This window comes from Sinohyriopsis cumingii, chromosome 2 (assembly GCF_028554795.1).
Source record: "Sinohyriopsis cumingii isolate HCF-2022 chromosome 2, ASM2855479v2, whole genome shotgun sequence".
NCBI classification, from domain to species: Eukaryota; Metazoa; Mollusca; class Bivalvia; order Unionida; family Unionidae; genus Sinohyriopsis; species Sinohyriopsis cumingii.
Genome location: NC_142962.1, coordinates 45,526,132 through 45,551,781, shown reverse-complemented (window position 1 = coordinate 45,551,781; position 25,650 = coordinate 45,526,132). Strand labels below are relative to the sequence as shown.

General features: G+C 36.5%; 1 protein-coding gene across 1 annotated transcript in view; it reads left to right on the top strand.

Moving 5' to 3' along the window:
• The window catches only part of LOC149804757 (1-phosphatidylinositol 4,5-bisphosphate phosphodiesterase beta-4-like), a 342,757-nt gene that overhangs the window by 57,322 nt on the left and 259,785 nt on the right, over positions 1-25,650 (top strand). The window contains exon 4 of the mRNA XM_089944026.1: positions 15,093-15,158. Within this exon, the coding sequence (XP_089800152.1) occupies positions 15,093-15,158 (66 nt within the window). The remainder of the gene's footprint in view (positions 1-15,092; positions 15,159-25,650) is intronic.

Sequence of the window (25,650 nt, the reverse complement as noted above, 5' to 3'; positions counted from 1 at the left end):
TAAAATGTATATAAGATAAAAAATAAAGGCAAAAAATGTAGACTCCTGAAATGTCTAGTCCATATTATCACCAAGTGCATTCCTTAAAAAAGTAAAAGATTTTCTTGGGTGATATGTCCTCTTATCCTGGAGGTTTTTGTCATTCTCATCTGAAATTCTAGTAGGAAACAGATTTTGAAAGCTATTTCTGAATAAATCGTAATAAATCAACTTCCAGGTGATTTTCCAATAACATAATGACTAGTGGTGTTAGAAACATCGTTTTTCATTGGCTATTTGGCTCGCGCATGAGCAGTAGGGTAAAAGTTGGAGTTCTTTTTTTTTCTTTCTTTTCTGTTTTTTTTTTTTTTTTGCTTAACGGACCCATTATTTTCGTATAGAGACCACTGTTTATTCCAAATGCCCATTTTATCCTACTTTTTGCAAAGGTTCATCTGTCTGTTTACAGTTCATACCAGTCTACCTTAGATCTGAGACTTAAAAGTTTAAAATTTAGACACAAAATCAGATTCCGACCGGCATGAATTTTGGGTGGAAAAAAATCTGGTAAAAAAAAGGAGGTTATTCCCTCAGTATTTTGTAGTGCAACTAGAACTTCCAGATTATTTGGTATCATTGTAGAGCTACATCTGTCTACTTTTTTATAATACCACCCACTTTAGTGTATTGTACATGACCTTGATGCTACAGAGCTAGGCAGTAGGCTACTGCCTCCTGTCACGTAAACTTGTCACCAGGGGTTAATGTGTTTATGGAAATCAACACATCTAAATGTGTTCCACTATCAGTGGAAATAGTCAGCATATACAGTCAGGTCGAGGTTCACCCATTGGGAGGTATGCATGGGTCAGGTATGTTTTTTGATGCAGTTGGGTCAATACCATCTCATCTTGTTGAGGTGTTATATAGGGGGGATGCACTCTGCAATGCTGGACTTAGTTTAGTGAATTTCCACCCAGTAATTTAGAAGATAAAAAATATGGTCAGATGAGAGGATGGATTGATAGAAAGATTCAGATGGATACAATGACAAATGGTGCTTTTTATTTTGATGCCCAATGTTTTTTTTTAGCAACTTAAAATTGGTGTTAATTTATATGCAAAGAAAATTTCTGCATTTAAATGAATTGATGCATTTTATTTATATTTCCAAAAAAATGCAAGAGGACTGACAGCTATGAGAGCCATATTACAAGTGAATGTACAATAACTTAGGAATTGCAGTCTTTATTTTTTATTTTTATTTAAGCATTAAAATCTTGTTGAATCTGTTGAGGAAATATTGTATTTTAATCAGAATGTCATTTCACTATCAAAAAATTTACCATTAGTTTTAGCTCTACGGGTCGTCATCCAGGAGATCATAGGGGAATGGCTTCATCCATCTGTCCATCTGTCGTTTGTCCATCCATTTATTAGCAAAGGTTATTCCTACTCGTCAACTACTTGGAGGATTGGCATGTTACTTCATTTAACAATCAATTTCTGATATTTTGTGCTGCACTGGAGACAATCATTACAGTTATGCTACCAGACATATCTCTAGTGATTGCTGTGCTTTTATGACCAACACCTAATCTCTCCCCTTTGCTAATTTGTACATTTTCTTTTGGCATCCTTACATGTACTTATTCATAATGGACTAGGATATAGTACTATCAATACGGCCATATCAGCTGTTAGCACATTTCTATTTTTGTCTTATGGTTCAAATTATTCACAACACTCATTGTTTGCATGTTTCAGGAGATCAGTGTTTAACCAGAGATGTAATTTACCTTGGAATGTTGTTGCATTGTTATACTATTGTGCTAAGATATTCAGTTGCTTTCACCAGTAACTTTCCTTGAAGTTTCCCTCGTACACATTGGTTTGCTTCAGGGATTGCTTCTAGCCAGAGATAACAAACCCTTAATTTCTTAAATCTTAGGAATTTACACGTATATAAGAATGGAGTTATCTTTATAATTGTTGATCCTAAACAAGTTGGAGGAATTGCTTAGCAGCTTATGCACCAGATATGTTTTAGATATTTTGAAAGGACAAACAGTATTAAGAATAATGTTAGTTTCCAGGTCCATTGTGTGAACTGGCACATTTCACAATGGTTAAAATCCACCATGCAAGCTGCTGTCATCATTACTGATATTTTACACTAGATGGTATATAAATGGCATTCACTAGTGGTACTCATTCAAACAAGGTACCTCTGGCTACAACATTAAATTAAGATGGTTGGAGCTAAGACTATCTTCTTGTAAATATTATCAGAAACCTATCTCATCAGAGTTGTTATTCACTGTAAACCCAATTAGACTGGCTCCAACCCATTATTTAATTTCATACATGCTTTTATCATGTTCATGTTCATTTGCATAATAGAATTTCATGATTCACAGTGCAGAGTGATTTGCCTTATTTTACCTCTGTCACAGATTACACTCAGTATATCATCTAGGGTCCTTGAGGGTACAAAGGGTTCTGTAAAATTAGAAACTTAAAAAAAAATATACTTCCCAAGTTCAAGTTTGATGATAATTTCATTGAACCTTTAGCATCCTTTCGGATCACTTCATTGAACCTGTAGTATCCTTTCGGATCACATCTTAATCCACTCTCCCTGTGTGTCTCGTCTTGTATCCTGTGACCTATGTAAAGACTGACCAGTCATGTGTCCTTTGTTTTATCTCGACATCCCTTATAGTACTACAGGTTCGATAAAATTATCATCAAATTTCAACATAATTATTTTCCGATCATTGTAGATCCTATCAACATCCTATGCATATGTCCAGGCAGTATATATAGATTCATTATCAGTATACCTGTAGCATTTGGGAACACCGTGGTGTTGATTCTAGGATGTTTTACTGAGTGGTGTTGATTGATTCTAGGATGTTTTACTGAAAGTGTCAGATATATTCAGATCAACATCTCTAAACCTGAATCTTGTCATAGTTGTGCAAGACATAAATAATCCAACTGAAGCAAGTTTAGCAAGCTGGAGCAGTCACATTACAATAGTTCTAATCTGTTCAGTAAGCCTAATGGGCAGATATGGGCAGAGGCTGAGTTTCTAATGACATCATTTCAGTCATTGTAAACTACTTTTTCAGATATATTTTGTAGTAGATGTTGCAGCTTTACCATTAACTGCATAAATGGTTCAGTTTGTAACATATACGAAGTAAAATGCAAATCAGTTTTTGCTGTGGCCAGGCATTTATGACATAGTGATAGAGGAAATGAAACCACATCATTTAAAATAAAACCCCATCGAAAAGATTGCCTAAAAATCAATTGATATGTATATTTCATTTGATGCTTATAGATCAGTAAGTACTTCATCACTGTATTATGTAAAATTCACATTGGTAAATGTCATTAAGTTTCATCTTTTTTGTCCCAATTATTATATAATAATAATAATAATAATAATAATAATAATAATAATAATGAGGACTTTGTATAGAGCTTAATCTTTAGAAGCTGTAAGCGCTTTACAACACCTTTACAACATTGGACAACACATAATGATATGATTGCAACAAAAAACCCACCATGTAATTAGAAAACAGAAAACATTCACATATCATAATCAGCAAGCCACAGCACTTAGAATTAGTCCAGTGTTACAGATAAAAAGCATGCAAATAAACTGATGCATGGATTTCATTTTAAAAGTGTTATAAACATATAGTATGGAAAAATCTTACTGAAAAGTCTTTTTAAAGGACACCTGCTACGAAGAAAATAGATGAATCTCTTTTCATTTTTTCACTTCATATTAAGTCTCTTTTTAAAGGAAACAGTACCTTTGCTTTGGGTTTGCCATATATTATATAAATTCATTTCATCATTAGAGTGCTGCAGATTTAGCATTTAAAGAGAACTGCAGTGGCTTAGTGGTTGATGAGGTTAATAGCAGCAATAACTTACCTGTTGCTATTGCATAGCTTCACTTTTTTGGCCAAAAACACTGTTTGATGAGAATACCTCCTTGCACAATGCAGAGAATTGTCAGTATGATGTAAGCCTTGCATGCACCTAGCATGGTACGTGTATAGAAGGGTCATTTTTTTTAACAAGGATGCAATGCTATGTGGATCTTGTGCTTAGATCATCACCAGAGAAAATTTTCTTGTAGTGAGTATTTACTGCATTAGTGGTCTCCTTTCAACATTTAATTCAAATTTGGGTGTTACACTATCCATTCTGTAATTTAATTTCTATGCTGTTAACCTTTTCTTCCTTGTAGAATTCAGTTCTTTAAGGGACAAAGGAGTTAACTTGTGTATCCCACCTGTTAGAGGTTTGGTACACTCTCTTACTCTCCTACTTATAAATTTACAACCAAGGTGCAGGTAAGTCCATGTATTAGGAAATAGCTGCTGGAAACTGCAAAGCATAAAAAGGGCACAGCGAGGTTGGTGTTTCCCTCACTCTTTCTAAAATATCAATGGACTCAAAATAGATTGGTAAAAAATTTGTTGTTGTTGTTGTTTCCTTCAACACATTGAATAGTAATGTGTGTGTTCTCACTTTGCAACTGCTATTGCATGTGTGTCAGCATCTTTTTCTTCATAAAAGGTTTCAAGAGTGAGAAATCTTCACTAAAGGAAAACAGACAAGTAAAATGGGTCATTCAGTTGTTTACTTCATGCATAACAGGGGTGTATGCACTTAGTACACACTGCATACATACAAGTAAGTTTATTTGTGAAATATATATATTATCATCATCTCATATTTTTGTTCTTAGAATAATGTCAGGACATTCTGTGGGGCAGTGGGGCCACAATAATGGCCCTTGGGACACTAATCCTGGCTACATATATTGCTCCAAATGCACACAAATTGTGTACTTGACAAGATGGTGGTACACCTCATGCCTCATAACCATGACATGACATTGTTGCTCCCTGCCACCAGGAAGGTGGTCCACTGTATATCTCATGTTCAGTGAAGTATGTGGCTCCCTTCCACACTGGTGGTGGCACACCAACTGTGGACTCAGTTCCCCCAACTCCCTCTTCTACTGTCCTATCCTTTACAAGATTGGTAGTCTGCACACTGTGCTTGGACTAGAAAAGGAGTTTGGATGGATATCCCTTCTCCCTATTAATCCTGCATATTTTCATGTGATATGTGGTCCTCCTTCTCATTGTCCTCAGTTCTTTAAGCCCCTGTGGGTTACTGGACCCAGCCCCCCACAGTAGAAGTGATGCTATGGCTCATTTCCTGTCATGACCTCCTCACCAATTTAAGATCAACCCAGTATGCTACAGGCATCACGTCATCCAGGGCAGACAGACAATCTTATTTTTCCCTTATGATTTATAGCACTAAGGTTCCTACTCATTAACGAGAATTATGGGCCATGGGGCAAAGAATTTCTATGCTCTCTCTTCACAACTGAAGGGCATAGTGATACCCAGCCAGTCTCTTCTATGGATTATGCGAGATGATGATGTTGATCCCAGGCCTCCCAAATCTTACAATTTTGCAACAAGTCTTAAGGAAATGACTTGTAAAATATGGACTTGTGGAATAAAATGACAAATTATGGTAACAAAATTGTTTATGATAAAATCTGGATACTAGGTTGTCCATGTTTGATTCAGATCAAGTTTCATAATAGACTCAGTGGAATTGGCCAGGGGACCAGACTAACTTAATTCAGATGCTTTTAACTGTGTGTATTTTGTGATGCAAAACATCTTTTTAAAAGTGACATCCAGCAAGCAACATATTAGGATGAAAGGTATAATAAACCTCTTAAAAGGTTTAATAGTATAGAATAAGAAGAGGGAATATTCAGATTCTTGGGAAAAATTCAGGTTGGGCAACTGTTATGTTTAGTGGGTATCTTGTGTGTAAATTTGAGCATGTCATGTGGTGGGAAAAGATGATTGCCAGGTAAAAAAAAATTATTGTAAGGATTACATCAAGTTGAGAGTTATCGAGCCATTAAGTTCCGTGGATTTTGGAATTACAGTTTGTGAAACTGTGCTTAAAGGAGACTAGAAATCAAAATTTTCCTTTTACGTATGTAATTCTCTACAGATTTTAATTCGACTGCAATGTTTATAAATTAAATATCGTAAGCGGGTAGTGATTATATTGCGTGGAAGATACCACGATTCCGTAAATTGCTGAGTTTTTCCGAGTTTTGATGAGACGACAGATCACGTGGTACCGTGACACTATACTAGCCAGTCCTCGAATACAAACATAAACATTGGCGAGCGAGGCAGACAGGAGAACACATTTGGGTTGCACATTCAAAAGTTGAATCTGCAGTCTGATATTATAGTTTATATGCTGTACTGGTAAGTGCTAAAAGAAATTTGTTAGGCACAGGCCCCGGGCTGGTGACTTAAATAAACTAAAGTCCTGAATGAAATTCCACAAGCCCGGACAGTTCATACCTGTCAACTCTCAAGCCGGGAGAAAAACCTCCTGATTTTGGGGGTATTTCCTCATCTACATCCCGATCTTGTAATATCTCTAAATTTTGCACAGCGAAGCCCTGATTATTACATTATGTCTGTCAATTTTCATTTGTCAGAAGAAAAAACCCCAACCCCAAACCATTTTTAAATATAACGTATGCAATCCACAGTCTAAACTGCCACACTGCTGACATCGTAGCGATATGACTGAAAAATTGTTAAAGCTACGTTAAAAATTCAAATCACATGTACACACGTCTAAACCCGGCACTGGAGGAAATAATTAATATCATACAACAGTTTTTTTTCTTCTTTTTTTCTTCTTCAGTAAATAGAACGTGAAGATTAAACATTATTCAAGTAAATTTCAGATTTTTTAAACAACTACAACAGTACTATAGTAAAAAAAAAAATAATTAAAAGAATAAAATTCACTAATTAGCTTAAATGAATGATCACGTTGAAATTTTCTCTGCAAACAAAATCGCATCTCCATTTCCACCAAAGAAACTTCGCCAGTTAACACCTGACATTCCTCTACCGTATATGAAAAGTTTAATTACCATGATTAAATTACAAGGAATAAAACAAAATATACCATGCAGTATATGTGGCCCTAAAGAACTAATTCTGAATAAATATTTTATTCAGCAAACAGTGTTACATGCATTAAGACTTAAACCTAAGGAAATAAGATGGGGCATAAAACTTGAGAAAAACAGTTGCCACATGTACGGTAACTTGTGACTGCAGATTTGAACTGTTAAAATGAAGTCTATGGCATCGTAAGTAACAACAAAATAGGCATCGTTTATTTGGTAATCAATTGCTGGTGCTTACACATACACACACTGTCGAACATGGTTTCTTTGAAGTATGTCTGAAGGGCAGTCCTTTTCACAAAATCAATGCAAGGATAAGGATTCTGTTCATTAGTCACACCAGCTTTATTGTTTGCATACTTAAATCAAAACTTTAGCTATTTTGCAATTTAGTCAGAACTGACCAGAATATGCAAAAGGGGCTTGTCATGGGGGAATAATAAGGCGTATCACAGCGAGAAATGGCACGTCAAATGGGCGGTCGCACATTGGGGCAAGGGGGGGGTCAATAGTCCCCCCCCCCGTTCTATTGTCAGACAGTTAATGTGAAACTTTGACCTTTTTCTTTTAATCGCTGCTTTTTAAACTGCCCAAGGAATAGTTTTATATCAGTTCCAATTAATACAGATTACCGTTTATGCATACTACATGTATACAATGCATTTTTTAAAATTTTTTAAAATTTTTATAAGATTACTGAAAATTGTGTTTTCTTGAAACACGACAGGTTTAGAATCTTATTTTTAGCAAAACTTCCATTTGATTAAAATCAAATCTAAATTTCATCTAGGACAGTGGTGATTTGATTTAGATTGTGCCGTGTTAAGGCATGTATGTCAATGTCTTGAAAATACATTTACTCATTTCACCTGCGTGATCAGAGTTTCCTCAGGCAAACAATTTTTGTTTCGACAAGCCTGACGGGCACCTCACTTTGAATACAGTGGGCTGGAACTAAAACCAGAAGGGGCCCAGGGTGTCGGGCTATCAGATTTGTTTTTAGCACTGCTGTTTTAGATAAAAGATATGTGGATTGATTGTTGCATTTTGTGGTCACTTACTCGTCCTTCTGCCTATTTTCGTAACTCACACGTTTAACTGTTTTCCCAGGATTTAAAATGTCCAAAGGTATGTCTGGAACAGCGCCAACTTTTAGTCTAGGCCTAGCATTTGCGTATCTTTGAGCTGTTATTTTTTCATGATCCCTCTCCTTTGAGAAATGTAACGAGCACATAGAGCTGTATGGTGTTGCTTTGAAATCAACTCGTTTGTAATAATGTACCCATTCTTTCATGATGCCTTTATCTTTCGGAAAAGAAAAAAAAATATGTCCACAGGCTTTTCTTAATGTTCTATTACACCCGTAAGCAACGCAAAACGGTATTGTCTTTTACTCTGGCAACTCCCACTTGGGCTGCTGGAGTCGCTACTATGATGTCACATCCTGAAAGTAACCGAATAGGCACGGAAATTTTGCATACGAGGTCACGGAAATTCAGCTCCTAGAAGATAGGCCAATATTTAAATATTGGCATTACGGTCACAGATGATACTTCAGAATAGGGTTTTCTGCTGTAGTACTTTTATTATTATTCTATATTTCCATTGGTTTCTGGTCTCCTTTAAAGCAATTAGGTTCAAGTTAACTTTACAGACTTTTGAGTTAAGCACAGTATTTACTGATGCTGCATCAGTCTTGAATGACACTTTTTGACTTTTAAATGTGTCTTCCATCTTGATAATAGCAATACATGGTATTTTGTTACCCCTGACTGAAAACTGGTCCAAGTTATGGAAAAAAATTGACTGCCTTACTGAGAAAGTTTTGTTAGGGTTGGCAGGTCTGTGATGCCCACTCTTTTCTCATTGACTCCAGTGAGTTCAAGTCTGAAGCAGCACCACTGATGCTGCCTTTAAGGCCCACTAATTCTTCTTAGTTAGATGAAGAGGATATGGTCTGGTTCATTGATAAGGCAGTAAATGAAGTCTGCCACCTCTTACCCACAAAATTGTGTCTGAAACCATCGAAGAAGATCCTTTCCATTTTCCTCCATGATCAAAGAAATCTCTCAGAAGCTCTCAGCAGGCCAAAACATCACTCAGCAATGTTGAGACTGGTCTTTCTCTACTGCCAGTTACCAGATACATTTTTCAATTAGCCAACTAAACCTTCCTTGTTGGATATTGGTTCATCCAAAGTGGGTATTTCAACTGGAGCCTGGGCATGAACTCTTCTCAGGTAGTTTTGTTTGCTGTGCTGTGAGAACCCTGATTGAATCCAGCTGCTTTAAAACACATGCTGGAAGTTGTAGCCAAGATGTTTCTACAAGCACATAATTGGCATATTGGCTTTGATGTTGCATTGGACTCCTGTAAGGACTTGTTAAACCACAGTAAAGACCTAATGGCTGCTCTATATGAAGTCAAAACCCTCTTTGAGGGATTCATCCGTACCATGGTTTATCAAGACTTGCAGGATCATCAACAGTTTTTCACGTCTACTCTGGGTCCAAGGTGGAAACCACACAGAGATTCTCTATTAGCTCCAATCACTCTAGGACCTGTATTTCATCACCATTTGTGCGGGTGGATGAATCAGGGAAAGATTCCTGACTAGGGTCCCTGTGCATGCAACCAATCTTCACTCATACTGTATAAGATTTTGGTTGGAACACTAATTTAGAGCTGGAGGTTGTTATTCTCCAGGGTCTTTCAACTCTGGTCTAATTGGAAAAGCACTAAAGGGTCACAGGAGTTTAGCAGCCTATGATGTCCCTCCAGAAGGAGTTTAGCAGCCTGTGACGTCCCTCCAGAAGGAGTTTAGCAGCCTGTGATGTCCCTCCAGAAGGAGGCCAAATCATATCAACAACCTATAGATGAAAGCATTATCTCTTACTTTGGAAGATGCATTGACAGTAAGGGGTCAATGTGTCAAAGTCTTTTCAGACAACACATCTGTGATAGCACATCTCTGATGTCAGGGAGGCTCACTTACCCCTTCTCTTTGCATATATGTCTGGAACCTCCTCTGCTGCACCACTTCAGAGAACGTCACTCTCTGAGCCTGTCACATTCTGGGGAAAAAAACAAACCATTAGTGTACAGATGTCCAAGAATGGCAGAGCCATTCTCATGGAATGGTGTCTTCACCACTCCATAACAGAGCCCTGTTATTCACATACACCTTCCCACTGTTCTGTCAATAACCACAGGTGCTGCAAAAAGTCGAAATTTCACATTCTGATTTGCCCATTGTGGCCCCAGCAATTGTAGTTTATCAGTCTTCTTGACCTGTTGATCAATTGACTCTGGTATTTGCCTCACAGGAGGGATCTTCTATTGCAACACTGGGAATCCCTTCTGCAGAACAGCCCACAGATTTTACACCTTCATGCTTGACTCATCCCTAGCAATTGCACTGTTAGAACAAGTTTTAAGGCCGCATTGCCAGTTTCATTCAGGCCAGGAGAACTTCTACATCCCAGATCTTTGATCCTAGGTGGAGGATCTTCTGTAATTGATGCAGCAGGAAACTAGTTGATCCTAATTGTCCCTCGGCAACTTCTTGTAATGATTTCCTTTTTATGCTCAGTTTGGACCTTCTGTTTCTATCTTTCTAAAGCCTCCAAAGCACAATCAGAAGAGCATATCAGTCCCTTACTAATCTTCTTTTTGAATCTAAAAGCCCATGAGGTTAGAGCCATTGCTGCCTCATGGGCCTGCCTAAATCACTCCTCCTTGGACGACATGATGAAGGCAGCATGTTTGCACTCCCATACTACTTTCTCCTCCTTTTTCCTTAGTTCATTTGAACAACAATGTACAACATTTGGCCCAGAGAGGCATCAATATTCTATTATAAGGACTTCTCTGTCTATGGTGAGTACATTCCATTATCTCTGTTTTTGTCAGTTATAAGGAGAGCATCAGCCTACCCACCCAACTGACAAATTCAGCTGTCCAATAGTGATGGTTATTGCCGCAACTAAAATGTAGTTTTTTAAGGGGATAAAAATAATTTTAATTAAGCAATTGTTATTTGTTGCTATTGCCAAATGCCGCCAAATGCCCTCCACTTACCCCACTCTGATGTCTTGGCATGATTTTTATCTATGATTAGATGGCCTTTCTACTCATGTGCCATGCCAGGTGCACAAGTGGATTGTGTGATAGTGACAATTCTTCACTCTGTCAGAGGATATATTCTCATCAAACTGTTGGTTTTTTGGCACAAGAAAGGGAGCTGAACAATAGTGGTGGGTAAGTATTGCATAATTAAAATCAGTTTTACACTCAGAAAAATACTTACATGCAACTAGAAGAGCATGGATTGAAATCCTGCCCAAACCAGTCAGAATTAGTGGCTGTTGTGTCTTTTGGGAAGTCTCTACACGATATAATCATTCATGTGCTTATGTGCCATTAAAAAATAATGAGTTCATTATTATTTGAAGAAAAAAACGATCTATCCTCTTCCCACTTTGACAGTGAGAACAGTGTAGTCTGTTTATGAAGACAGTACAATCATTAATTTTATCACTATTAACCTAAGAATACTTATGTTGCAAAACTGTGAACCCTTTTTTTTATTAAGAATAAATTGAGATAGAACTGAATCTCTTTGCAATCTCCATTAGAATCCTGAATTAGTAGCTGTAATAATAAAACATGGAAACTTTCTCCAAATTGACATTACAGAGAAGCTTCTCCAAACAGAGGGGCAGGCATTCCCTAGACTAGTTCCACATGGGAGTGGTAGCACACTACCTCCAAATACTGGGAACATTGATTTTCCAATATTTGCTCTTGGTCCAGCATAACTCATTTGGCTTTCTTATCCAACCTTGAGAAGTTGGAACTTGTTCCATCTCAGGACTTTGTTTATCTGGGGATGGACTTCCTCACAAACCAAAACTTGGTTTGGGTTCCTCTGGCTCAGGTTTATAAAATCCCGGCTCTCCAAGAGATGCTAAGAGCAAACTATGTTATCTGGTCACCTTTATCTTTCCTTACTTTGAATGGCACTGGTGATTGGTTCCTTTAGTATGTTTCTATATGCATCCTCTACAGTTCCTCCTTGCATGGTGGAAACCACACAGAGACTTTCTATCAACCCCAATCTCTCTATGACTGGATTTAACTAATATTTACCTTGATGGATGAATCGAGACATTTATGGTGGCGTTCCCATGCATGCATCCAATTCCCACTCCTATCTCTTTGCTGATGTTTCAGATTCTGATTGGGGTGTTCATTTAGAGCAAGAGGCCATAATTCTCCATGGTTATGGGACTCTGGCCAAATTGTCACTCCACTTTAACACCCTAGAAATGAAAGCATTATTTCTAGCATTGCAAGAGTGCATCAGAAGAATATAGGGCTGATGTGTTGTGGCCTCCTAAGACAACACCTCCATCATAGCAAATATGTGATGTCACAGAGGCACACATGTCCCTTTTCTTGCTTGGAGGTCTGGAACTTCTTCATTTGGGCAGCCTCAGAGAATGTCATAATCCGAGTTTGCCACATTCCCGACATGAGGAATATATTCATGGACAGCCTGTCCAGACCAGACTGAGCTGTCCTCACAGAATGTTCTCTTAATCACTCAGTAACAGAGTCTCTGTTTTCCCTTTGGGAAAGACCCTTACTGGACCTGTTGATGACCAGGTACAACAGCAAACTTACTTTTACATGTCTTCTGTCCTGGATCAGAAAGCATGGGCACAAGTTCTACAAAAAGTAAGAATTCTCACTGCCCAGATCATCCTCACAGCCCCACTGTGGTCCTGGCAATCATGGTTCAGTAATCTCCTAGACCCAGGTCTCTACCTCAGAGGTGGGATGTCCTGTCACAACACTGGGGATCCCTCCTCCACAACAATTTTTCAGCACGATAGGCTATACATGGCGGCCAGTATCAATGGTGGAGGAAGAACCCGGAAAACCCCGGAAAGAACCACCGACCCACGAGAAGCTACTGGGCATGTGAGAAAGCTTATGTATAGCCTATCGTGCTGAAAAATGGCGTTAAACCCCACAACAACAACAACAAATCCTCCACAACAGCCCACACATTCTCCACTTTCATGCAAGGCTTGTGTCAAAAGAACAAGTTTTTAGGCCAAGTTGCCAGTTGCATCATTCATGCCAGGAGAGCTTCTATATCCAAGATATATCTGATGCCTGGTGAAGAATCTTTTGTGATTGGGGCAGTAAGAAACATGTTGATCTTATTGTCCCCTTTGTAACTTCCATTGTTGATTTCCTTTTGTTCCCTTCCAAGGCCAAAAGATGTTCAGTATCCACCTTCAAGCACTATTGAGCTGCCTTCTCCAATAAACTTAAATTCTCTCAGGGCACAGAATTGGTTCAGATTCACATCTTGCTGATGTTAGTATTGTGAGTGCCAGAGACCTGTCTCCTGTCCTCTTATGCCCAGATGGAATCTTTCTTGTGTTTTATGAACCATTGATTGAAGCTTGCTCTCAAACCTCACAAACTGTGTTCCTACTCACTAGAGCTTCTGCAGTATGAAAAATTGAGATTCATGCCTTGTCTATTGACACAAATGCTGTCTCTGGTTTACAGTAGGTTGCACCCTCCCATTATGGAGGCTGAGCACTGCAACATCAGGTTGCACCCTCCCATTAGGTAGTTGGAGCACCACAACCATAGGTTTGCACCTTTCCGTTTTGGAGGTTGATCACCACAACAGCAGGTTGCTCCCTTCCATTAGGGAGGTAAAGCTTCGCAACACAGATCATGTTTTTGTTTTTCTCTGGGGCCTATTTTGTTATGGCACAACATGTGGCTCAAAGAGACATTAACCTTATATACTATATATAGACCTCTCTCTCTATGGTGAGTACAGTTCAATTGCTGTTTTTGATCAATCTGATAGCATCAAGCTACCCACCTAACTGACAAATTCAGCTATGCAATAGTGGCTGTATAAGTAATTACTGCTATTCAAATATATTTGTTGGGGGGGGGGGTAAAACTAATTTTAATTATGCAGTACTTACCTGCTGCTATTGCCAAATTCCCTCCTCGCATCCTACTCTGATGTCTTGCATAATCATTGTCTGTGAAAAAGATGACAGGTAATATATTCCTTCTGCACATGACCATGCGACATGCAGAGCGGTGTGCAAAATGTTATATAGACTCTTCTCCACTCTGTGGAAGTATTTATTCAAGTTGAACCATTGCGAGTTTTTGGCATTAAATAGGTTTGCTCTGCAATAGCAGCAAGTAAGTATTGCATAATTAAAATTAGTTTTACTTACCCCAACTACATTTTCCTAAAATAGATCCCTATAGTCAGGCAATCAGAACTCGAGAATTTGTCATGTGATGTTGTAAATCATGATCATGCTGTTTACAGGTGAGATACTGTGTTCTGTAGACCATCATGTTCTCTTTTTTTTCTGATAATGACTGGTGGCAGAGAATAACTTCCTTTCTTTCTGATATGACTGGTGGCAGAGAACAACTGTATAAGGTACAATTCATGCTGGAGCATTGGCTTTGTTATTCAGGCTCATTATTGGGCCACTCGCTACCAATTAATAAATTTGTTTTGACTGATCTTTGTTTCTATATGTTAAGTATAATCCCTCTTCTATCAATGTGCTAAATCCTTTAGAACACTCTCTCTTTTTTTAGTAAAATATCCTGATCAGAACAGAAGAACTGTCTATTCAGCAGCTGTTGACCTTGGATTTGAATTGCAATGCATATGTGGAAAGCAGCATCACCCTGAGCAACTGTATTTCAAAGCCTGTATCACCAGGAACAGACCCATGCATGATGCTTCTTGTCAGTGAAAGGAAACACCCCAGATTTTAGATTTACATATCCCATGGACACAGAAACCTGGATAATAATCCAGTCTTTATTAATTTTTTTCTGTAATAAAGGTTGAATGTGTCTAGGATTTTTTTGATGGACTTGAGCTAAGAAAAAGAAACATTAATACTACCTTTTTTGTAGCTTTATTGCTATATTCTGTTCGTTCTATTTTTTCCAGGAAGGACAAGTGCTGGAAATCTCCCAGGTTAATGACATCAGGCTGGGGCTGCCTCCAAAAATCAATGTAAGCTAATTATGTCACACAGTTTCTGATATACAATAGAGCAGATATGTATTGCAGGCAAGCTTGGGCAAGTTTCAAATCAAATTGAGCAGAGAATGTTAAATTTAACTTGCCATGATTTCTGTATAAAATAAAAAGGGAAATTCTAGATATTTTTGGTACATTTTAATGAGTCTCTCTTTTCCAGATAGTTTGAGAAAGTTTTAGACATTTATGCATGAGGAGTACAAAATTGTGTGTATTGTAAAAAATGGGATATATGGTCCTTTTTTCAGTTTAAGCTCACTTGACCTGGCATCTGTTATCCATCATCAGTGTCTGTCAATATTTGTTCGTAAAATATCTACAGGCTTAATTTCAGATTACTTTTTGATTAAATTTGGTTTGTAATCACATATTATCAATTTTGATTATGAGAGACATCTACACATACTAATGAAATTATCTTTTATCATATTGACTTAGCTTGTGAATACTCTAGAGGCCATTGTTCTGATGAAATTTCATATGTAAGCTTATATCATCAAGTGTTCAGAGTGCAAAGGACAATTCTTATGCACAATTTTAATGCCATCTGACACTGCCTAATAAAAATATTGTAAAATATAATATACACAAGTGAGGTCAAAACGATCCATATTTTTGGATAGCTTTATTAAAGTAAAGCATAAGAACATTATTCACTTTACCGGAGAAGTCAATGGCAGTTCGTGGCAAAAGACTTTTATGCACCCCAAATTTATATCTATTTTTCCTGTTTGAAGGTCATTTTTGACACTGTGATGCTCACAGTACAAACACAAGCCCTTTTCCAAGGTAATGATTCTGAAAAAGACTTTGTGTACTAAACAGCTTGATGTGATTCAAAATAGTTGACATCCAAGCCATTTTTTATATATTCTACATGTCTTGAACTCACATGCCAACTGATGTGGGTGGCAAGCTCTTCTTCCTAGCCAGCTATTGGTATTTCACTGTCTACATACTGTAAAGTAACTATCTACATGCCTCAATACAAGCCTGAAACACCTAATTGACAATTATGTCCATATCTTCAACAATTAAACAATTATATCTGAAAAAGTCACATCATAGCTATACGTTAAGAAATGTGATAGGGGCCAATTTATGAAACTATCTCCTGCCACCTCAGATGAGTTCAGTTACGAGTAACATCCAGTCGTATTAATGAAGTGATCTTACATCTGATTGGCTGGTATTTTGAAGGCTGTAGAGGCCATAGTTCTGATTAATTTTGGAATGTGAGCTGATATCATCAAGATCTTGGATGAGTTTGAATGTACCCTTTCAAATTGGCAATGCATTTCTAGTAGAAGAACATGCATTGTTGCATGATTTGTATTATAAAAATGGCAGCATGATTATGGTATGCTTATGGGCATACTGCAGTAGTGCTGGAAAGTATTTGCTCTTAGCTTACACTGCCATCAGCGTGACTGCTGTGTTTCATGTATTTAAATTATGCTTTATGCTGGAATCATCTTGCAGCACAGTTGCAGCATAGGTAACCAACATGGTGGCAAGATGAGTGACCAAGTCATATTCTACTATGCTTTAGCCATGCAGGGTATCTGTACTGCATAGGAGCATGTTTAAATCAAGTATAATTATGCTGTCGCCATGCTGGAGATCACTGTTGCTAGAAAGCATAGATTTCCAATGTATGACAGTATGCTTGTGCATCTTGTACACTATCATGCTGAAGATTACGGCTGCAAAAAAGCATAAGTTACCAGCATTGACAGCATGATTGTCCTTGTACACTTTAATGGTGGAGATCACAGCTGCTAAAAAGCATAGGTTTCCAACTTGGATGTAGAATGAGTGTTCTAAACATAGAGTTGTAACCATGCTGGACATCTACACTGCTTACATGCACAGTATCTGGCTGAGACAAATTTTGGATAAATCAAATATTTTAGTGTTCATTGTTATTATTCTGCAATTGTGCAGTCCAACTGTATGCTGCCAGGTAAGGTTGCAGAATGATAGTTCCTTAAATATTTTGGTGTATAACTATTAAAGTCAATATGAAATTGGTAAAACCCAGTAGCAAGCAAAGTTTGTTTGTCTTTTTTCAATTAAGAAGCAAAATACTGAAAAGTAATGGTGGAAACTTTAGGTACCACTGTAATTTTCACATACCTTGTTTTATACATATGTGTTATTTAAAGAACTCTCTACATGTAGGGGTCCCAAGGTCCCACTCAAGCTTCACTTACCATTAGATATGCAGTTTCACTACCCAGGGATTTCTCAAATTTGTGAATGATACAAAGGACACAGAGCAGAATCAGTGAATACAAATAGGAAAATATTTAATATTATATTAATCATAATTCTTTTAAACAGTAATAAAAGTCAGACATTTTTTCAACAGTTCTGCGATGTATCAGTTGTTTCAATCATTACATTAAAACAATGAATAGAACTGAAACCTTTCATTTGAGTACCATGATATGCTGTTAAATTTCTTTTATTATAGTTCTTAGTGTATATTTCAGTAGCTGTAATATATTACCTATTACTAATGCATTGCTTTTACTTTTTCTATTGCTAGTCCCCAGTTCAAGGTCAATTCTTTCTTAGAACATTAATACACTTCTAGTCCAATGCCCTTTTATTTCTGTCATTTGGAATAGCATCCATCTTGTTCTGGATCTCTGTGCACTTTACACAAGCCTTTTGGTGCTTGAAGATTTTCACTGTTTTTATCCCCCTGGATAGGGACTTCTCAAGGAAGTCTTTGATGACTGAGTTATCTTTGATTGGTGAATAGTCACTGGATATCAGTCATTTGGCAACAGCTGTTGGCAGTGCTCACCTCTCACCATGCATTTGGTCAAGGCACAGCTCCCTGGGTACCTGGTGTCTGTCACCAATCACTGGTTACAGATCACCAGTCATGTACCAGTCAAATAGTACTGGTCACTTTGCAGATAATCGGGCACTTATCACTTGGCTTAGTCTTCAGGTTACTGAACATCAGACTTTGGCCCTTGAAGAACCAGTTGCAACTCTCTTTTGGGACTATGCATCCAGCAGTCAAAAGTTACTTGCACAGGTTGGAGAATTGGCCAGTCCGATCAAGATTTGCCCCTCTTTTGAAAAAGGGAATGGGTCAGTATTTAAAGAAGTATGGTGATACTTTTAGGGGCAGAATAAATCTGACCTTATGCTGATTCCCCACTCATTTGTGGTGTAATGCAGAAGTTAACACAAAGCCAAGAGGCAGCCATACAGCAGAAGGGTTGGTCATTCCTCTCTTCCATCCGAAAGTCTCTTTCTTAAGTGTCTAGTCACAAAGTACATTCACCTGCTTGACCACTGAAGCTTCCTGCTTAATGTCGTTGAGACAGACATTTGCTCTCAGTATTGGTGGCATTTTTTATGGAACCCCTCCATGTCTTTAGGATAACCTACAGTCCCTTATTTTTCCTTCAGATTTGTTTACAGTTTGACCTAATTTATACAAAGTGCAGTACCTCTAAAACAACTCTGAGTGGGATGGAACACTTTTAAATGGAGGAAAAATAGATATGTATGCTGACAAGAGATGGGACGTTGGAGGCAGGTTTGAAAATCCACCAATTTGCACCAGTTATGCATAGCCATATAATATTAATACAAAATTGCTGGATTTCTTAATTTTCATTATTATGCAGGGCTAAGTGTTTTGTGCATTTTTAGATTAACTTGTAATGGAGTTTATGTTGTACGTTATCTGTTGTCTGTCTGTCCATCATACATCCATCTGTTAGCACAAATTTGTTATCACTATTTCCTTTTAAACTGCTTTGAGGATTGGCATGAAACTTTATACACATTCTGACATCCAATATGGCTGCCATGGTGGCCATCTTGTAAATATTGCTATAGCTGCTTCTGAATGAATAGTTGTATCAACATGGGGCTTCATCAGAAGACTCAAGATGTGTAGTTGGTTCTAAATGAAAATGGTGCTAATCTAGCATTAAGAATGGCCACCATGAAATCCATGTTGAAAATCATAATTTTCCTGGTTGAATGGTCATATCAACATGAGGGTTTCACTGGGAGATTTCTTATGATCTCTTGTTGGTTCTAAATGAATATGGTGCCTATCTGACATCAGCATGACAGCCATGGCAACGATATATAGAATCTTGTCTTGTCTGAAACAGAACGTTGCATCAGCATGACTTTTTCACCAAAGTCTTCTTACGATATCTAGCATTAAGAATAGCCACCATGAAATCCATGTTGAAAATCTTTATAATTTTCCTGGTTGAATGGTCATATCAACATGAGGGTTTTACTGGGAGATTTCTTATGATCTCTTGTTGGTTCTAAATGAATATGGTGCCTATCTGACATCAGCATGACAGCCATGGCAACGATATGTAGAATCTTGTCTTGTCTGAAACAGAACGTTGCATCAGCATGACTTTTTCACCAAAGTCTTCTTATGATATCTTGTTTTACTAAATGAAAATGACACTATTTTGCAAATTCTCCAGAATTCCACACAGAAGGGGAATCTGTCTCTCACATTTTAAATTTTATTGCAAAAAATTGGTTTCTGAACAAACATTTGGGAAATTTGGACATATGCAGGTTTTTTAATTAAATTAAAAGATTTTTAAATTCATACAAAATTTTTAGTTTTGGCATGATGTTATTTATGCATTATCACTTTGGAAAAATGACCTATGAACAATAATACCTGTCTGAAGATATCTTGAATTAAGTTAAGTTAATCTAAAATCATACACAAGATGGAGAACATACTTGTACTTACTCAGTATATTCATAATGCATAAGGATCTCTGCTAAACTTCATTGAAATCAGTCCCCCAAAAAAACATGAATAGGTGATTTCAGTAATCAGGGAAGTGGAAAAGAAAAATTACAAGATCTTTTTTCTTCACTGGAAATAGTTTTCATTTAGTTTTTGACAAAACTTTACACCTTACTGTAAGAGAAAATATTTTTTATTATAAACCTCACAAGACAAAAACCAAGTGGTAAACATGATATGGGTAGCTAGAATGTGCATTTCGTGCAGATGAATGGACCAGTTCTTTTCTTTTGGCTAAACTTTGAATGAAAGTTACCAGACTGATTAGCTGTAATTTAGATGTAGATAAAGGTTTTTTTGATCAAAGTCTCACGAGTTTGATCATATACATCATCCATGTTTACTGCATGCAATTATAAGATCTTGCATTTGATTAGCCACTCTGTAGGCTGTATTTCTGGTCCAGATTTTATCAGACTCAGACCATGCTTAAAAAGATGGTTGAGTAAGATGATCTTGCATTGATTGACCTTGACACTAGTAACTTAAGTTTCTCATAAAAATTTTATATCAAACTTGGTAAATAGATTTGTATCATCAGGATATTTTCTTTACTATGGGCAAGACAAGCATTATGCCTTTTAATGAGGTAATATTGTGTGATTGGGTGAGGTTATTTCACTACTTCAGAGCCTGTATTATTTTATGGGATTTTGATTAGATAGGATTAAAGAAAAGGCCCTAACATCTTGTTTGGATATCATTACAAGTGAAACTCGTGTATATTAACAAAGTATCCATGCATCTGATTGACTGAGCTTGTTGGCAATCTAGCATCCATATTTCTGGTGAGGTTTTTTAAAATAAAACTTGTTAAATAGTCTTACATTATTAAGATGTTGGACAAGTTTGATTTTGAGTAAGATCTGCCCATCTTATATTAATGAGGCAAATCTTGTATCAGATTGACTTACTTTGTTAAAACTCTGGGACCCAATTCCAGTAGCATTTTGCTGATGCCTAATTTTATAATATTAATGTTGTAGATATGCCCTGCAATAAGTGAGGTCATATTGATGAGAACTTGCTACCTTTCTGTCTGGAGACAAAATTTCTCATCCCATTAGTTTACAATTTGGTAAATTTGCTTATATCATCAAGATCTTCATCTCTGGAAAGAATTTTTATTATGATATAGAAAAATTGGTAAAATGAATATTATATAAAGTTTGGGAGTTGGTTTGCATAAACTGTGTTATTACAGTGCAGTTACTTCAAAAGCATGTGTCCTGAAATGGTGAACTGTGAAGTTATATAAGCTTTAAGAGGGATTAATAATTTAGAGGTGATTCACTCAATTTCACATCCTGGAGAAAACCTGTCGACAATTTGAAAATGTAATGGGCCATAAAGAAAAATTTGTTGGATCAAGTATCTTTTAACATCGCTTTTTTTTTAAAAGAAAACAAATGCTACATTTCAGTTTGTCATATGGATCAAATCAAGAATACAGTAGATGTTGCATTTGAAAATTAGTGCCTTCCTTTGCCAAGTAGATGTCCAATGCAGATCTGGGGCACATTATATGAATTATAAAATCCCTATCAATCATCATTATAGACATGCAGTAACTTAATGGTAGATGAATTATAAACACACATAGCATTGATGGGATGAATGGTTGCAAACTAAAATGACCAGAGGAGCTTTTGCAGGACCTGTTTTCCGTTGACCTTTGTCATTCATTTTCAATCCTTTTCTTAGCAGAAGTATGCATTTCACTACTTCTTTTAAACTAGATGGGGAATTGAAATGAAATTTGTATACACGCATATTCATTATCAGGTCTAGTTGGTCCTAAATAAAAATTGTGTTCCCCAGACTGCCAATAAGGTCACAACACCAGCCATCTTGTTAACATTATTCCACCTATCATATCACCATGGGGTTTTCACTAAAATATTTCTTGTGATGTCTGCTTGGTCTGATATAAAAATTGTTCCATTTTGATATCCAGTGGAAATTCATATCAACATGGGTTTTCCATCAGAACACATGTTATGATGTCCAGTTGGTCGTCATTTGAAAATGGTTTTGCTTGGATGTCCAGTATGGTTACCACAGTGGCCATCTTGAAAATCTTTCATTGCTGTTCCATAATGGATAGCCATATTAAGATGGAGTTTCACTAAAAGACTTCTTATAATGTCTACTTGGTCCTAAGTGCAAATGGTGCCAGCCTGATATCCATTACAGCAACAATGGCAGCCATCATGACAACTTTGTTATTACTATGTCTCCCAGATGTAAAGTCATCAACATTGAGTTTTCCACAGAAGACTAATTATGATATCTGGTTGGTACCGAATGAAAATGGTGCTGATCTGACTTCAAATATGGTACAATTGTAGCCATCTTGAAATTCTTCTGCCTGAATAGAAAGTTGTATTGACAACGGGTTTTCACATGAAGACTTCTTATGGATTGAATCTGATACCAGTCTGACATTAAGTTAGGCCACCATGGCAGTCATCATTAAAATTTTGTTATTGCCACTTCAGAGTTGATGTTTATATCAACAAATGGTTTTTACCAATGGACTTCATAATGGCATAAAATTTTCACCTAAGTCTTTATGTGGTGTCTGGTTTGTCCTAAATGATAATGGTGCCATTCGTACATATAGTATGGTTGCCACAGTGGCTAATTTGAAAATCTTGTCACTTGAGGATATCTGAGTTAATTTCAACATTCATCAGTTAAAAAAAAGAAATGTTCTTGAATTCATGCAAAAAAATTTGGACAATGTATCATCAGTTCTTTTATGGGACTTTTAATGTAAATATCTTATAACCATAACACATATACATGCAAATATCTTTTTACCATATTATATGTAAATGTGTAATAACCAATTACATGCTGTTTTCTTATAACCATATTACATGCTGATGTCTTATATGCCAGTTATATACTGATTTCATAACCATTTTACATGTTAAAAATTCAAAAAAGGTTATCACTGCTGGGTAACTGTTCATTATATTTTCTTAAAAATAGAGGATGGCATTGAATAATATTGATAAATCATGTACATATACTTAGTGTTGATAAACAAATATGAGCATTCAGATTAATAATAATATTCAACCTGTTTTGCAATGTTTTTTAAACAAAATAAATAACACAGCCAAGCAAATGAAAAATATTTCTTAGAAATTTGTTTTATATTTAACATTTGTTTTAGAACATATTTTATCTTCTTTGGCACTATACCATTTTTTAATAATATTTGTCAAAGTGGAGGTGAATACAGTTTAGTTATCAATATATGTTTAGAGGTATGTAGTTTAATTGTAGCTGCAATCATCCTTGCAGATTCAGAAGGCAGCACCCCTCACTCTTCTGTTGAACTTTAAAGTAAAACTTTCCTTTGTCCCATTAGATTAATATCAATATTAGTCTGTGGTGAAATCTACATTGTTTCTGAATAATGGCAGTTTCAAACCCTGAAAATGACTACATAAACCCATTTTCAGAATCCTGGATCTGAGTATGACAAATATTGAAACATTTTTATTTTCAATTAGTATTATTCCATTGTATTGGTATTTCAGTTTAAAATAACATTATTCTATTGTTTTGGTATTGTAATTTAAAATAGCGTTCTTCTTTAGTTTTGGTATTTTAATTTAAAATAACATTCAATAGTTTTAGTATTTTGATTTAAAATAACATTATTCTATTGTTTTGGTATTTTGATTTAAATTATCATTATTCTGTTATTTTGGTGTTTTAATATAACATTCTACTGTTTTGGTACTTCAGTTTAAAAAAACATTATTGTTTTGGTATTTTAATTTTAAATAGCAAATCTGTTGTTTTGGTATTGTAATATAAAATAATGTTCTGTTTTTGGCATTTTAATTTAAAATGAATTCTGTAGTTTTGGTATTTTTTCTTCTTCTGGCGACGAGTTTACGTGGCAGGAGGTAGTAGCCTACTGCTGCGCTCTGTAGCATCAAGGTCGTGTATGATACACTAAAGTGGGTGGTATTATAGAAAGGTAGACAGATGTAGCTCTACAATGATACCAAATAATCTGGAAGTTCTAGTTGCACTACAAAATACAGAGGGAAAAACCTCATTTTTTGGACCCGATTTTTTCCATCTAAAATTCGCCCGTGGTTGGGATCCGTCTTTGTGTGCGGATTTTAGACTTTTTGGTCTCAGATCTAAGGCAGACTGGTATGAACTGCGAACAGACAGATGAACCTTTTTTTTGTTTGTTTTTTTGCTTAATGCATCCATTATTTTTTAATCGAGACCCCTCTTTATTCCAAATGCCCATCTTATCCTACTTTTTGCAAAGATTCATCTGTCTGTGTGCAGTTCAGACCAGTCTGCCTTAGATCTGAGCTTAAAATGTCTAAAATCCGCACACAAAATTGGATTCCGACCATGGGCAAAGTTTGGGTGGAAAAAAATCATGTCCAAAAATGAGGTTTTTCCCTCTGTATTTTGTAGTGCAACTAGAAATTACAGATTATTTGGTATCATTGTAGAGCTACATACCTTTCCGTAATACCACTCACTTGAGTGTATTATACATGACCTTGATTCTATAGAGCTTGGCAGTAGGCTACTATCTCCTGCCATGTAAATGCAGCACCAGGGTTAATGAGTTAACAACTTCAAAAAACTGAAAATAGCAATTGATTAAAATATCATTATCATAATTTTTTTTCAATAGTATCTCAGGGGTTTGGGTCTAAATCCTTTAAGAAATTATAATTATTGAGACTGCTTCAGTGGCCTAGTGGTTAGAGCTTTCGCCTCAGATGCGGGAGGTCATGGGTTCGATCCTTGGCCAAGTCATACCAAAGACTTACAACAATGGTAATAACAGCTGCCTCGCTTGGCACTCAGCATTAAGAGGTTAGTGTTAGGACTAGTCAGCCTGGTGTCAGGATAATGTGACTGGGTGGGACATCATGCTGCATGTCTGCGACATGATGCCTCAGTGCTAGGAATCACTATGAACTGCCACACTGCAGACATCGTAGCAATATGACTGAAAAATTGTTAAAGCTGCATTAAAAAAACAAATCACACACACACACACACACACACACATACACACACACATCATTATTATTGAAAGTTTTAAAAGACCTGAATGTCATTGATTTATGAACCTTCTTTGCTTTTATATTGTTACGTTTTCTTTTTGTGAGAAAACTTGCAAAATGATTGCTTAAACCAGTTTTGGAATATAATTTTATAATCATTTTTTTAAATTGTGTTCATTCTATAGATGGTCCATAATTGTTTTTGAATTGGATGGTACCCTAGTATGTTCATTAACTAATTGCAAAATGCCAAAAGGCAAAAACAGAATCTAACTTTTTTAATTTATTTGTTCATTTAGCAGGTCCCTATTTATGTCTCCTAATATGTAATATTCTTTCTCTTCATTTATAACTGTCTCAATTTGAAATTCAAAATGTTCATTTCAGTCAACATTTAAAGATGGCTGGCTCCTATACGTGAAGCCAACTAAATAGAATTTAGCTTTTTCTGTGGTGGTCAGAATCCATATTAATTCAACTTCTTTAGATTCAAGATCCATCCTTTATTTGTTATTACTGTACCATTTTTTGCCTATATTAGGAATCCCCACCTCCTGCC